Source organism: Pholcus phalangioides, unplaced genomic scaffold, assembly GCF_987345545.1.
Source record: "Pholcus phalangioides strain wild (caught in Gottingen) unplaced genomic scaffold, Ppha-v1.0 ptg000030l_1, whole genome shotgun sequence".
In the NCBI taxonomy this organism is placed as follows: domain Eukaryota; kingdom Metazoa; phylum Arthropoda; class Arachnida; order Araneae; family Pholcidae; genus Pholcus; species Pholcus phalangioides.
Genome location: NW_028301620.1, coordinates 5,812,155 through 5,825,939, shown reverse-complemented (window position 1 = coordinate 5,825,939; position 13,785 = coordinate 5,812,155). Strand labels below are relative to the sequence as shown.

General features: G+C 34.8%; 1 protein-coding gene across 1 annotated transcript; it reads right to left on the bottom strand.

Annotated features, from left to right (window-relative positions):
* Positions 1-901: 901 nt before the first annotated feature.
* LOC149067482 (uncharacterized) lies at positions 902-13,425 on the bottom strand. The gene is made up of 6 exons (XM_089252710.1): positions 13,209-13,425; positions 11,769-11,925; positions 9,273-9,318; positions 6,896-6,978; positions 4,904-5,026; positions 902-1,419 (listed from the first exon to the last, which is right to left on the bottom strand). The coding sequence occupies exons 1-6, from the start codon at positions 13,300-13,302 to the stop codon at positions 960-962; spliced, it is 963 nt and encodes a 320-aa protein (XP_089108836.1). The 5' UTR covers positions 13,303-13,425; the 3' UTR covers positions 902-959.
* Between the last annotated feature and the right edge of the window lie 360 nt (positions 13,426-13,785).

Here is a 13,785-nt window from a genome sequence, read left to right as displayed (position 1 = left end):
TGAATTTTTCTAACTATGAGTGAAGTGCAATGATTGAATAATTGTACCATTTTAGCCCTGCTGTTCTCTGTGGCAAACCTTTTTAAAGGGAAGATTGTCTCACATTTGTGCCCCAAAGAAGGGAACAAGTTAATGACCGTATGAGTGACTACACTCACAGTTGCCCACTCATTCACTTGTTCACTCATTCTATCTCACTCACTCTTCAATTGGTTTCTCATACTGTCACTCACCCCCTCACTTGGTCACTTTTATGGTCACTAACTTGGTTACTCGTACAGCCATTAACTTGATCACTAATACGGTCACATATTTAGTCACTAAACCATATCACTTATTTGGTCACTCAAACAATCACTTACCCACTCACTTGGGCAGTCTTTTATGATCTTGGGCAGACTTATGGTCATTCATTCACTCATACGGTCACTCACATGGTCGGGGCAGGAAAAATGTCCGGGGTGAAATTTCCAGGTGTGAAATGTACTGGGAATGAAACACGCCAGGGGCAAAACGTTGGGGTGAAAACTATCCTGCTCACATAAGAATACCACTTGTGTATACAGTAACAAATTACCAACTGGAAAACAACAAATCAACACAGGTAAAAAATATAATAATGAAAGGAATGTTGAAGAATCAAGACGTTTTCTGTTAGATTAAACACATGAACTTGAGGAAGGATAAAAATTATGTGGCCCTAATTACCGTCTTCATACTCAACAAAGTTCTTTGTGTCGACAGATTTAAAAAAACATTTCTTAGTCTTGTCATACTTCTACAAAATGATACAATAGAGCTCTTAAAATAAAAATGAAATCCCAAGTAATAGGATATGTGTATGAATAAAAACTGGATAAATCACACAAAACATGCTTCAATAAGTAAAAAGGAAATGAAATACAGAATTAAAACTTTTAATGATGTTTTATAAATGAACAATGATCTCTTATGTATATTCAGTCACTTTCTGAACTTGAAGTATCATGTCTTTTGGCAGTCCTGTGACATTCATCCTCAATTCTTGTGTATCTAGACTCAGAGTGCCTATATTTAGTGCTCTTCTTATTCTTCGAAACATCTTCATCAGTGTTATCATCTGAAGAATCATGACGAGTTCTCTTAACCATCTTTTTAGAATCAGAATATTTCTTTGATACCAAACGATGATGTGGTTGGTTATCGACAGCATCAGCTCTATGCATAGATCTTTCTGCTTTGTTATCTGAATCAGAGTCTGAATGAGAGTTTCTTAAATTCTTTCTATGAGGTTTATTCTTTGCAGTTTCATATTTTGGCTTACGAGATCTATCATCATCATAGTCTGAAGAACCAGAATCTGACGATACTCTTTTATGCTTTTTCTTCTTTTTCTTGTGCTTTTTCTCTTTTTTATGTTTCTTAGAGGATTTCTTGTGGCTGGAAATAAATAAATGTAAAAGAAATCAAATTTAATTTCTTGCTGAATACAAACCAATTTAATTACAAAGTAATTTAATCAGACCAATCAAACCACTTCCAGATAAATATTTAAGCAATTGCTAGATTACAAGTATTAAAAATTAAATGCCTTTGTTTATGGGATGTAAAAAGTTAATAGAATTTGACATTTTGGACAAAATCACAATAAATATGATCCAACATTATTTGAAATAAAATGACCCGGAATAAAATGTAAAAGAATTCATGGGAAATAATTTGGGGGCTGGCAAAAGATGAATAAATAGTAGATTGGCCGATGGAGAAAACAGAAATAATAATAAATTTTAGAGACAGTATTTCATTTTCATGAATCTGGAATTTAGCATTTATTCATTATTATATATTGGGTGAAACTTTTTTCGACAATGTGCAGAAAGTTTTTACGGACCAGCAGTTGGCAATTGAAAAGATCTAGACTCAAAAGACCCCCCACCTCACAACAGAGCTCTTCCTGGGCTAAGCCATAGCAGAAATTAGAATGAAAATACAATGAACAGCCATGTTCTGAAACTGCAGACTATCATTTCAAATACCTCTGATTTAGTATAATTTTTAATGTGAACTCACCCGAGGATAGCTTGACAAAATACAGAGGGAATCAATGACATTTATATGTTATCACATAATTGCTTGAGAGAGTTGTATAATGAGTGGATTTTCTCTACAAGCTCATGCTAATTTCTTATTTGTTCCTCCTGAAGCACTCTTTACAGACCCATTCTTAAGAACATCTTGAGAATCAAGAAGGTTTTGTGGATATTATTTTGAACAGTACTGGTCTCAGAGGCGGCTTAAGCGCCAAGGGTGTGATGCAGCTGGGCGACAGATTAGTCTTTAGTTAGACACCAAATTTTTTTAAAATTTCCAATGCTAAAAATTCATATGACTAGAGGCAGCTTATGGTTTAGCTGACTGTGGGCTACAAAAATTTTGCCGCCTTTCTCTCATCTCCTAATGTAATTTTCTTTACTATTTATTTCTTAAATTTGCCGGGCTATAGCTCGCTCAGCCTGTGAACATGCCTCCGTTCCTTAGTTATTTTTTCTGTCATTCTTTACCTCTTGAATGATCTCCTTGCTTTCTAGTTCACTTTTTGATCACTCAAATGCTTACAAACTTTCTAGGTCACTAATAGACTTGGCCACCTTGTTCTTTAGGTAACTCGTATGCTTGCACATTGTTTTGGTCATGCACAGGCTCGCAAATTCTATAGATAACTCTTTTGGCCACTCACATGTTTGCAAACTCTAGGTCACTCACCGACCTAGTCTTTCTCCCTCTCTGGGAAGAGAGGGATTTATAGTTTTGGAAATTTTAGTGCCCTTCTCCCATTATAATAATTTTCTTGACCACTTATTTTTCAAATTTGCTACCCTGGGGGTGGAAGCTATAGCCTGCTAAGCCCTTCTGTAAATAAGCCTCTGCACATGACATCATAGTTTTGAGCCATACCTTACTGATAAAGATGTTGAGAAAACTTAAGGGAGAAGACAGAGCTTGGGACAGTAACACCAGAAACAAGAATGCAGTCTATAATGAGGTGCAAAGGTGCATTTTGATGCTCTCGTATAGTAATTTTTTTGGAATTGTCAAATGAAGGCACGCAAATTAAGAATTAAGCTTCTTGTCCTATTTCTGGCACACCAGAAACAGCTGTAAAAATATTTTTTTAAATAAAAGTTGCGTTGATTAAAAATGGGTGATTGAAATGCAGCAGCCGAGCATTTTAAAAAATATCGGAAATTGAAATATCTCCTAGTATTGATTTCACCGAGATGGGTCACACTCAGGATGAGGAAGAATTGTGATTACTTTGTGAAATGGGCTCAGGTCTTGAGTTGAAAACAATGTGAGTTTCGATTCTTCTGAAGTCACTCCACAGTGTGATGTTTCCACTGGTTCAATTAGACCTTATGTGCCTTCAACTTTTCGCTGTGCTATTTTCAATTCAGCGCACAACCTCTCCCATCCTGGCGCCAAAGCTACTGCTGAAATGTTTCGCAGACGATTCATCTGGAAATTTTTTGAAAGGGAGTGCAAGGAGTGGTGCAAAACTTGCATCCCTTGCCAGCGATCAAAAGTTGGTCATCACACACATTCTCATGTTGGTGCATTCGGATTACTTTCCACAAGATTCTTGCATGTCCATATTGACATTGTGGGTCCACTTTCATCAATTAAAGGAAATCGGTATGCTGTGACTTGCAGTGACCAATTCATTAGATGGCCGGAAGCTATTCCTGTTCCCAATCAGACTGCTGAAACTGTGTCATTTGCTTTCCTTTCGAATTGGATCTCCCGTTTAGGTGTTGCAGAATGCATTACTACAAACATGGATTATCAGTTTGAATCTAAACTCTCCCAATCTCTTGTGAAGCTGCTGGGCATGGACAGAGTGCGTACTACTGCTTACCACCCACAAAGTAATGGAACCATCAAGAGATTCCACTGAGACCTGAAAGCTGTCATCATGTGTCACGCCACTGAAAGATGAGAAGCCCTGTCAGCCTTCCGCAAGTGTCTTCTTTAGGGGCAATACAAGGTTTTGCACCCAGATGGAAGGTAAGCTCGAGCCACCCCTGACTTGTCTAGAGATGCATCCAAGAGCAAATAGACTCAAAGCCTTTGTCGAGCATAACTAAGTTTTTATGCTCAATTCTAGCTCACCTGCTTTGCTTAAAAGTGATTAGCAAGAAATTTGGATAATCTCTGTTTGACAAATCTGTGATAAATATGGTAAACTTTTCCTAACCCAACCACAAATTAGAAAAAGGAAGGGAAGAAAAATTAGAAAAGAAAAAAAAAAGCAAATGAAAGGAAAACAGTATAATACATAAGTATACAAGAGAGAGAAAGAAAGATACTTATCTATTATACTCTTATCTATCCCTTACTGTAATACTTACAGCTAATAGAGTAGGTACACAGTAGATTTCTCTTTCCCCCTCACCTACCTGTTCTCTTTCACTTTTAGATGTATGTAGAAGGATACACATCACAGAGATAAAAATAACTATTTTTTTCCATAGGGTTGCAACAAAGCTTTACGGTGATAAGGACAGAGAAAAGAAAACAAAGAACTTTTTTGAATTTATTGTGTTTGGATGCAATACAGTCTATTCTTGTATTAACGAATATCGTTACAGTGAAAATCTAATTTTAACAAAAACTTTTCTAATTCCCCAGATAAGTTTACATAGGAACAACGTAAAAAATATACAATTCCTTTATAATGAAGTGATTTCTTCAATCTCTTGAAGTTTGTTATAATGGGACTTGACTGTATTATGTCTTTGATTGTAAAGTGGTTAAATATTTCATATCAATTGATGAAAATTTTCTCTCACATGTCAAATATATCTCAGTAACGATTTATGACCGGAAATAAATAAAAAACCAAAAGTGAAAAAGTAGTTCTTACCTCTTGGAATCCTCATGCTCACAAGTAGCTCTTGACTGCTTGTCATTCAGTTTGACAGTTTCAAATGTGACTCCATCACTGCTTTTCTTTGTTCGTCTGTTCATCATCATTGACATTCTTTCACTATAAAATCACGAATTTGAATAGATAAATGAAAGAAATTCCTCTATGGTGTCGAATTATAATGTTAGATTCCAGTCAACTATTTACTGGAAATACAATTTCATAATTATCACATTTTCTATCAAACTTGGAAGATCAAAAGGAGGTTTTTATGTGAAAAGTCATAAAAGATGCAGGCTTCATTCAAAAATGGGAATATGCTTTCCCCAGAAGGGAAAGTTCAGGGGTGGGGGGGGGGGAGAAGTTATTCATGAAATTTATGCCTATTTATGATATTCGTGGGGAAGTTAGTTAGAGTGCTAAAAAATCTTTTTACTCTTAGCTTTTAAAAGAAATCTATTGTCATAGATGCCTATTTCCAATCAAATATATTAGAGAAAAAGTACAGAAATATCTGCAGTTTGTTGTGTCAAAATATCTTGTTGCTGAAGAAAGCATGCCATACAAATATAAAAGGGGGAATTTGGGGGGATTGCATAGTGTGACCCCATTTATATATTACTAGCCATAATACCCGGCGTTGCCCGGGTTTTTTTCAATGAGGCTTTTTTGGATCACGTGATATCTACCTCTTTCTTTGAGGGACATGCAAACCGTGTCTAAGTTCACCAATATGACGACTGCCTGCGCGACTCATGAAAGAAACAAATCTAGATTTAAAGAAACGTAAAAAAATAAATATATATATTTTTCTTTTTTAAAGGGTGCTAGGTATTTCGATCTCCCCCTTTGAACTTCAAGTTATCCATCTGTCTGTTCCAGCTTCCAAAAATCCTTAGTTAAAGCTGTGGAATTTTTTCGATGCACTTTTCACGGGCTCAAAACTAATTTTAAAATATCCTAACCCACATGAATTTATGCAAATAAATATCAAAAGAGACAATATGGAGACATTAATTTTCATACTTGAGAAGATATAAATGAAATCAATGATATTGCTCGAATATCCAACTCAAAAGTATAGGTTTTGCTAATTACTTCATATTTAATCTCCTGGGCTAAGCGAACTGAATATTTCAAAAATCGAGAATTCAATACAATTTTTAAAATTATTGATGGGGCGGAAAATCCCACTAATTTCCGCATTTCTACAGTAAAATCGACAATTTTATCACTGATTTCTATGAGGATCACCCTTTTCCTGACTCTCAAAGCGATGCTGATGATGATTATGACGTCTATTCAAAAAGCCTCATTACTGAGAGTATATTGAAAATGTGGCAACCATTATAAAGGCATAAACTGTTATACATATACTAACAGGATTAAAGAAGTGACAAACCGTTGTAAAGGCATATACACGTCTGAAACGCATTGCTAGGGAGCCACAGTAACCAAAGTAAGCGCTTCGAAAGTGATTGTTGAGGCTCAAAAACCATTGTTGCCGGACAGTTTTTTGCCCATTTGGGGCATTTGCCCTGGGCTGACGAAATTTTAAAGTAGCCTATCGTTCAAGTCGAGTCCCATTTGGTATATATGCAAAATTTGGCGACGATCGATCTAAAATTGTAGATTTGTATAGAGAACATATACACACACACACACAGACAGAAAATCAATTATATATATATAGATTTATTGTGATTTTATGATCCCCATTTCCTGGCATATTCCGATATTTTCCCATCATTTTGACTGTCCAATTTCAGAAAAATTTTGTGTGAGCGTTTCAGACTGGATTTTAATAAGACTAAAAAAACATTAGGCGGTTTCCAGGTGAATCGGAAGCATTAGCACCTATGTATTACCATTCTATCTAATAGTTGATTCATAACTTAGACAAAAAAAAATGTAAATAATACTAATGAACACTTTGTTGCAAATTATTTTGAATGGGCTAAATTGACTATGCATTATATCTCAAACAACCTTTCAACACCAAGTCCTCCTATTCTTTCGATGCTCATTTCACCTCTGTCACTTTGATTCCTTTTCAGAACTTCAGCTATATCCTACAATAAATAAAAAATGCCTCAATACATGCCAGCCACAATGAACGTATAGTATAATAAAATTTGTACTAGAAAGCTCACATTTTTGTCAATTTTATCACATTTTGTTAAATATTCAACTGTATTTGAAATTCCAGTCTAGTTTCCTATGGACCACAAATGTAAAACATTCGAGAATCTCTGGTATAAACAATACAATCTATGAACCTCTCATTTCTAGTTAAAATATTTTACTAAATTGACTCCTCTGAGAGAATGTTAATTTTTCACTCTCTTGTTGATGGCACACTTAGATTTGTTGCTCAAATTCTGTGGAAAATTTAAAAATATAATTTTCAGTCTCACACTATCGATTCCAATATGAGTCGTAACACCATCAGATGGTCATATAATCAGGGCCCTACCACATATATTTTAAATTTATTATGCAGTGCAAACACAAGTTGTAAACTGCACTGTAGCTAATGAGCAAGCACCCTGGTGGTTAATGTCAATATTGTATCACTATTGATACATATATTATTAATATATAAGTGCATATAACATATAACAACACTATTATAAGGGTCATTCTCATGAAATTGGACAAAAATGAAAAAAAAATTGTCAAAAATAAATGTCAATCAAAAAAATCCAAAAAAAAATTTTTTAGGGACACTTCTTTACCTGCTGACAAATAAAATATAGCCAACACTGAAGTTTGTTCAAAATTAAATGGTGGAAAAAAATTAATTTAAATTTCACCATGTCAAGAGATAGGCAAATCTGACGAGGCATTTTGCCTATTTCAGTGCTTAACTTGATATTTATGCTTGACAATCGCAACATGTTCCATATATTTTGGTGACTCATTTTCAATTTGTTTGGACAAACATTGATACTCTGAGCAATTTCTTTGTCGATTGCGCTTTGATTTCTTTTATTATCTATGTTTCTCGCTCTTTTTTCATTAGTTTTATAGGGGACAACAGATTTATAATTTGCCTCTGTTTTGCTGAAGTATGAGATGCACTCTCAAACCAGTCTTTAGATGAAACATAACTGCAGCTTGATGTTGCAACCAAGAAATTTGGATTTTGTTTACTTCTCATTGGGTAACGCCAAGAGAAAGACATTTTTACATGTTTTGCAACACTGATCAAAAAATAAGCATATTGAAAACATGAGGTTTTTTTCAGAAATAATAGAATTCTCTGGAGTGAAACATGTGGAAAAAAAGTGAAAATAATTTCCAATTATATATTTCTCACAAAAAAAAATTGCCAGGAAAAAGACTTTTTAATAAAGGCACTTGCCTCTCCTGATTGAATCTTATTTGTGGATTAACTTACAATTCCAATTGATTTAAAAGGAAGTTCAAGGCTACATTCTTCTTTACCTTCTCAACACGAAATTTGACAGGAAGGTGGCAACTGATGTAGAACTCGAATATATGTTTTCCAAATGTCATGAATGGAAAAAAAAGCTGGAGGAAATTTTCATTCGCCTATAAACTGTTGGTAAAAAAATATTTAAAATTGTAAAAAAGATGAAATATAAAAGTATACTAGCCCAAAAAAAAAATTTTTTTTTTGTTTTAAGATAGAAGGTTATCATTTTAAAATTTGAAAAATGTGTTGGAGACAGCCAAGAGAGAGACATTTCCCTAACAAATGAAAATTTGTTCAAGCAAATTTTAAAAATCTAAATCTATAATCTAATTAAAAATAGAGCGGTGACTTTTCAGAAACTGGAATATACATAGACAGTGCTGAAAAAATAAAAGTTCTGTGTCAAATATATTCAGTGCAAACTGCCGGGGAATGGACGGAGATACGGGGGGGGGGGGGCAGCATCAAAGGTGAAATCAACTGATCTAATGTATATGTCTATATATGAATCGACATCATCATCATCATGCCACCTAGCAATAATGACAGTGCCCCTTCCAGACTTTCAAGTCTATTTCCGCCTATGTGCTGGGGGACACAATTTAGGCCAATTTCTTGAGAATCACCCATATACAATCCAGACTCGATGTAACAACCCCCCCTTCTCGTCCCGTTACAAATGGGGCATTATATTGGGAGGGTCCTTATATAAAAAATAAAACATATATGATAGTTGTTCTATGAAAACATTTGGGACTTATCCTACCAGTCAAAATAATAGAATGGTTGTTATAACGAGCGTTGATTGCATATTATATATTTCTCATAAGAATTTTAGTTTTGCTTAAAAAAAGAATAATGTAGGCCTATTGATTTCATTTTTCATAAATGATAATCAAAAGACACATATCTCTAGCTAATTACCTCTTTGACTAATGTCTTGTCTTCTTTTTTGGGCTCTTTGAGACCCCTGCAAATACAAAATTACTAATGTGAGAGAAATTCAATTGGAAATCAGCAAAGAATGAGTAAGCTAGAATAAAACAGACTGATGAAAAATTAAAGTCACACTTGAACATGTGTGACTTTAATCTAAAAAAAAAACCAGTTAAGATTATGCTGCTTTAACAAATAAAACTGTTCAAATGAATGCTTATTTGAAGATATATAATGTCACTCTCCGCTATTCATACAAAGGTTTTAACAGCTGGCTGATGCAAAGACAAATTTGGGAAAGAAAATTCCCCAGGGAATCAAACAGCCATCCCCTCAAAAACAGGGCGAGTGTGCTAGACCACTACACTACAGAAACAATGAACATCTATCCTTAGAGATTAAATAAAACATGTTATAAGCAGAAAAACATTTTAAACGGGAAATGTCTATAAGAATTATAAGCCATAGTGTGTTTTAAAAAGCAGTTGTTATTTTGTTAACAAACATTACAGACATATAGCGATTTAATAAGAAGCAATTATTTGTTATTCCATTAACTGTCTTGGACAAAAGCGCGCATATTGACAGTGCTGTCTTAATGCATGGGCCAAACCGGACGGGCCATACAAAAACAAGATCTAGTTGAAATTTTCAAGAGTAAGCATGTATTTACCAGGGACCTCAGAAAAATCACTTGGCCCAGGGCCTATGAAACTCTTTAGACGGCCTACATATTGAGACACCTTCTATTGGTGATCACCTCAGGTTCGGTAGGGCAAGAAGTTATCAGCTATGTCCTTTCCTGGGATTGAACTTACAGACCTGATGGTAGCCTTCATGGTGGTAGATGAGCATCTTACCACTGCACCCCAATTATATTATAGCTTTCTCTCCTCCAGGGTTGGGTTTTTGACATGACAAGCGTCAAAAACTGGTTTAAACTGTCAAAAACTGGTTTAAACCATCAAAAACTGTCGAAAACCGTCAAAAACCTAAATGAATGCCTTTTGATAACGTTTTGAACATAATAGGTGTACAACATGATGAAAAACTTACTTTTTGGCATATTACAATGTTTTATTTTTAAACATTAATTTATTACAATAATTAAAACAAAATATTAATTATAATTTGCAATTTTGAATTCTTCAACATAAGAGCCTAGAACATATAAAATATAATTTTATGGTTTATTTATCTAAGCTACTCATTACCTGTGTTCAATTTGTTAAGTGGATTAGAGCTGCTTATTCAAAATATGTATGATAGGGCATCAGGGTTAGGTTTTTGACCCCAGAAACTAACTCGGTATTAAAACTATCAAAATCTTACTGTCAATGATGTCAAATAGTTTTTGTTAACTTGATAGATATGTTAAATAACAAAACACTTACTTTTATTTAGATTAAAGGGTTTTATATTCAGAATTATAATTACTGACGAAAAATATATATTTTGATATTTTAAATTTTCTGATCTGCCCAAAATTTTATTCCATATAAAATTTTTCACTCACTGTTAATGCACTAACTAAACTCATTTATTTTCACCTAAAAATTTCTTAGATCAGTGTGTATAAATTCACAGAGCTTTAAAGATTATTTTCAACCAAAGCAGAGCTGACAAGACTTGATACCCAAAGCATTTGTTTTGCATGTTTGAATACAGCTTCAATTGGAAAACCATTGCATTATAAATACTAGTAAATGTACTATATCATAGTGCAAAAGTAAGAATAAACCAAGTTTGACATCTACAAGCTAGCATTGCCGAATTAAATGACATTTTAGTTCTACAATTTAGTATTTTGATCGCTAGATATATTTCAATATTATGTTCAATAAGAGTATTGTTTTAAGTATCAGTGGTTATCTAGATAATTTAATAATAACAGAAATCAACATTACATACATGATGTAATAAACTTTTTTAAACACTTATCTGTTGTAAAAAGAGTACAGCAGATGTTTATATCAATATGCGTATATAAGCAGTTGAAGAAATTTTGGAAGGTCAAGAATCATCTTGAATCAAAGAATGTCAAATCGTTCCACAGTTTTCCCTTCAATGTTTATGTTATGCTTTATTCAAATTTTATAAGAAAAAAAACCATATATTGTCCAAATTTATTCTGTCGGGACTAGAAAATTATTTTAGAATCTTATTAAATATTTATTCTTTGTATAACATAGTCACTTTAAACATTACATGCAATTAACGTGTGCATTTTCAATGGGAATTTTTATATCGAAAAGCAATATTTGAGGTTTTTGACAGTTTTTGACCAAGGTTTTTGACGTGATAGTTTAAACTGCGGTTTAAACCATCAAAAACTGCCATGTGTCAAAAACCTGCCAACCCTGCTCTCCTCACAGAGAGGTTTGGCCATATAGTCGCACACATAGCTTAATGAAGCTGCAAATACGAGTCACAAATTAAATAATTTTGAGGAATCACAAATTAAATAGATCTTCAAATACTCACAGAGCAATCATCATGGCTTCCTCTTCAGCTTTTTTAATGGCCATCTTTTCATTCTTTGCTGATTTATCTCCATCATTTTCAGATTTCCTTTCCTTGGCATACCAAGAGAGATCTTTCCCTTTTTGCCATCTTCCAACTGGCGCCATCAACGAATGCCCTATTGTGAGACAAATGGCATGCTCATAGTATAAATGCCAGGTTATTAGTGTGAAAATTTTCATTACCACTCACAAAACTTTTTATACACCTAAACATTAAATTTAATGTACATATATGGTAAAACCCCTCTTTTGCAAATACCAGTGGGACCAAAATATTTGTTCATGAAAGGGGGGGGGTGACCATAAATCACGGGTCTGGAACACATACTTTCATTTTGCAGAAGAGAAGTTATTGCAGTAAAAACCACTTTTAATGCTCACCCCCCCCCCCTTCTTTATGGCCAAATAATAATTTCCCATGTACAATAAAAGTATGCATTTCAGATCCGGGCATGAATCCAGGACGAGGTGATGAGAAATATGAATTGTGTAAGTTCATTAGATCGTCCTGTATTTTATGGGACAGACAAATTTTCCCATATTATTCAGTTCTTGGGGGAGAGAACGGTCATTCCTATCACCTTCTCTGGATCTGCATCTCAGCGAAGGCAGATATATTCAACTAAAATGGAGGAGAGGCAGGCATCTTCAGCTGTGAATAGAAAGGAAGTATACATCTTCAGATTCCAACGGAGCAAATGTAGACATTTTCAGCTGCAAATTGAATGGAAGCAGACACCTTCAGCTGCAAATGAAGCCTAGGCAGACATCTTCAGCTATGAGTGAAGCGAGGAAGACATCTTTAGCTGCAAATGAAGCTGAAGCAGACATTTTCAACTGCGAATGAAACCAAAGCAGACATCTTCCGCTGTGAACGGAGTGAAGGCAGGCATCTTCAGGTGTGAATAAGAGAAGCTAAGGCTGATATATTTAGTGGAGGCAGGTATCCATCATCTGCAAATGAGCCGAGACAGATATCTTCAGCTGAGAACGGAGTGGAGGCAGGCATCTTCAACTGCAAAGGAAGCGGTGGCCGATATCTTCAGCTGCAAATAGAGCGAAGGCAGACATCTTTGGCTGCGAATGGAGTGGAGCCAAGCGATATGCAGGAAGCCAAGCGGGGGAAGCGGTATACTGTGTAAGCGCAACGAATCGTCCCGTATTTTTTGGGACAGACAATTTTTTCCCACTGTTATTCGGCTCTTTCTTGGGATCGCCGCCTCCCACGGGATCCGCACTTGTTCAGACCCCTGATAAACGGTCACCCACCTTTTACGAACTTTTTTTTTTTTGTCTCACCGGTGTGAGGGGTTTCAATGTATTTGATCGTAAAAAGGGGGGGGGGAGATGACCTTTAAAAGGGGTGTTTCACTGTACTTAAAGAAAATCTGTGTCATACCTAGATAATTTTCCCTGTGTTTATCAGTTTTAACTGAATCCCACGTGAACTGATCAGTGCCGCCTCTAACGCCACCTCTGGACGGATGATACATCTTACAATTTGCTTCTATCCCGATTATTTACAATTGTAATGGTTGAAAAATAATCAAAACATATATATTTCTCCCGATCTCTTGTACAATGTAATGTTTGGTGAGCAACGTAAACAAAAGACTGGAATCACAACATTATACAGGACTTTTGGAAATATGGTTGCTTAGTATGTATATTTGTGAAAAACAAAAACGAATTGATTATTAAATATAAAGGTGATGAATATGGTAGCAACCTTTTCCAAAGTCTCTATGGGTGTTTTACATTTTGAATGTTGTGCTGTTATGTTTTTATGAAAAATGATATTTTTGAAAACGAAACAAAAAAAACATGGAGGTGAAGTACTCATGCTGCTATCTAGTGAAGGTCGAAAACACCTTGGGTTTCTTGATTGAGCTAGTAGATGGCAGCACTTGTTCCAATAAAGAAAAAAAATTAAACTAAACTGAAATCAAATAAAGAAAAAACGAATGAAATCAGTT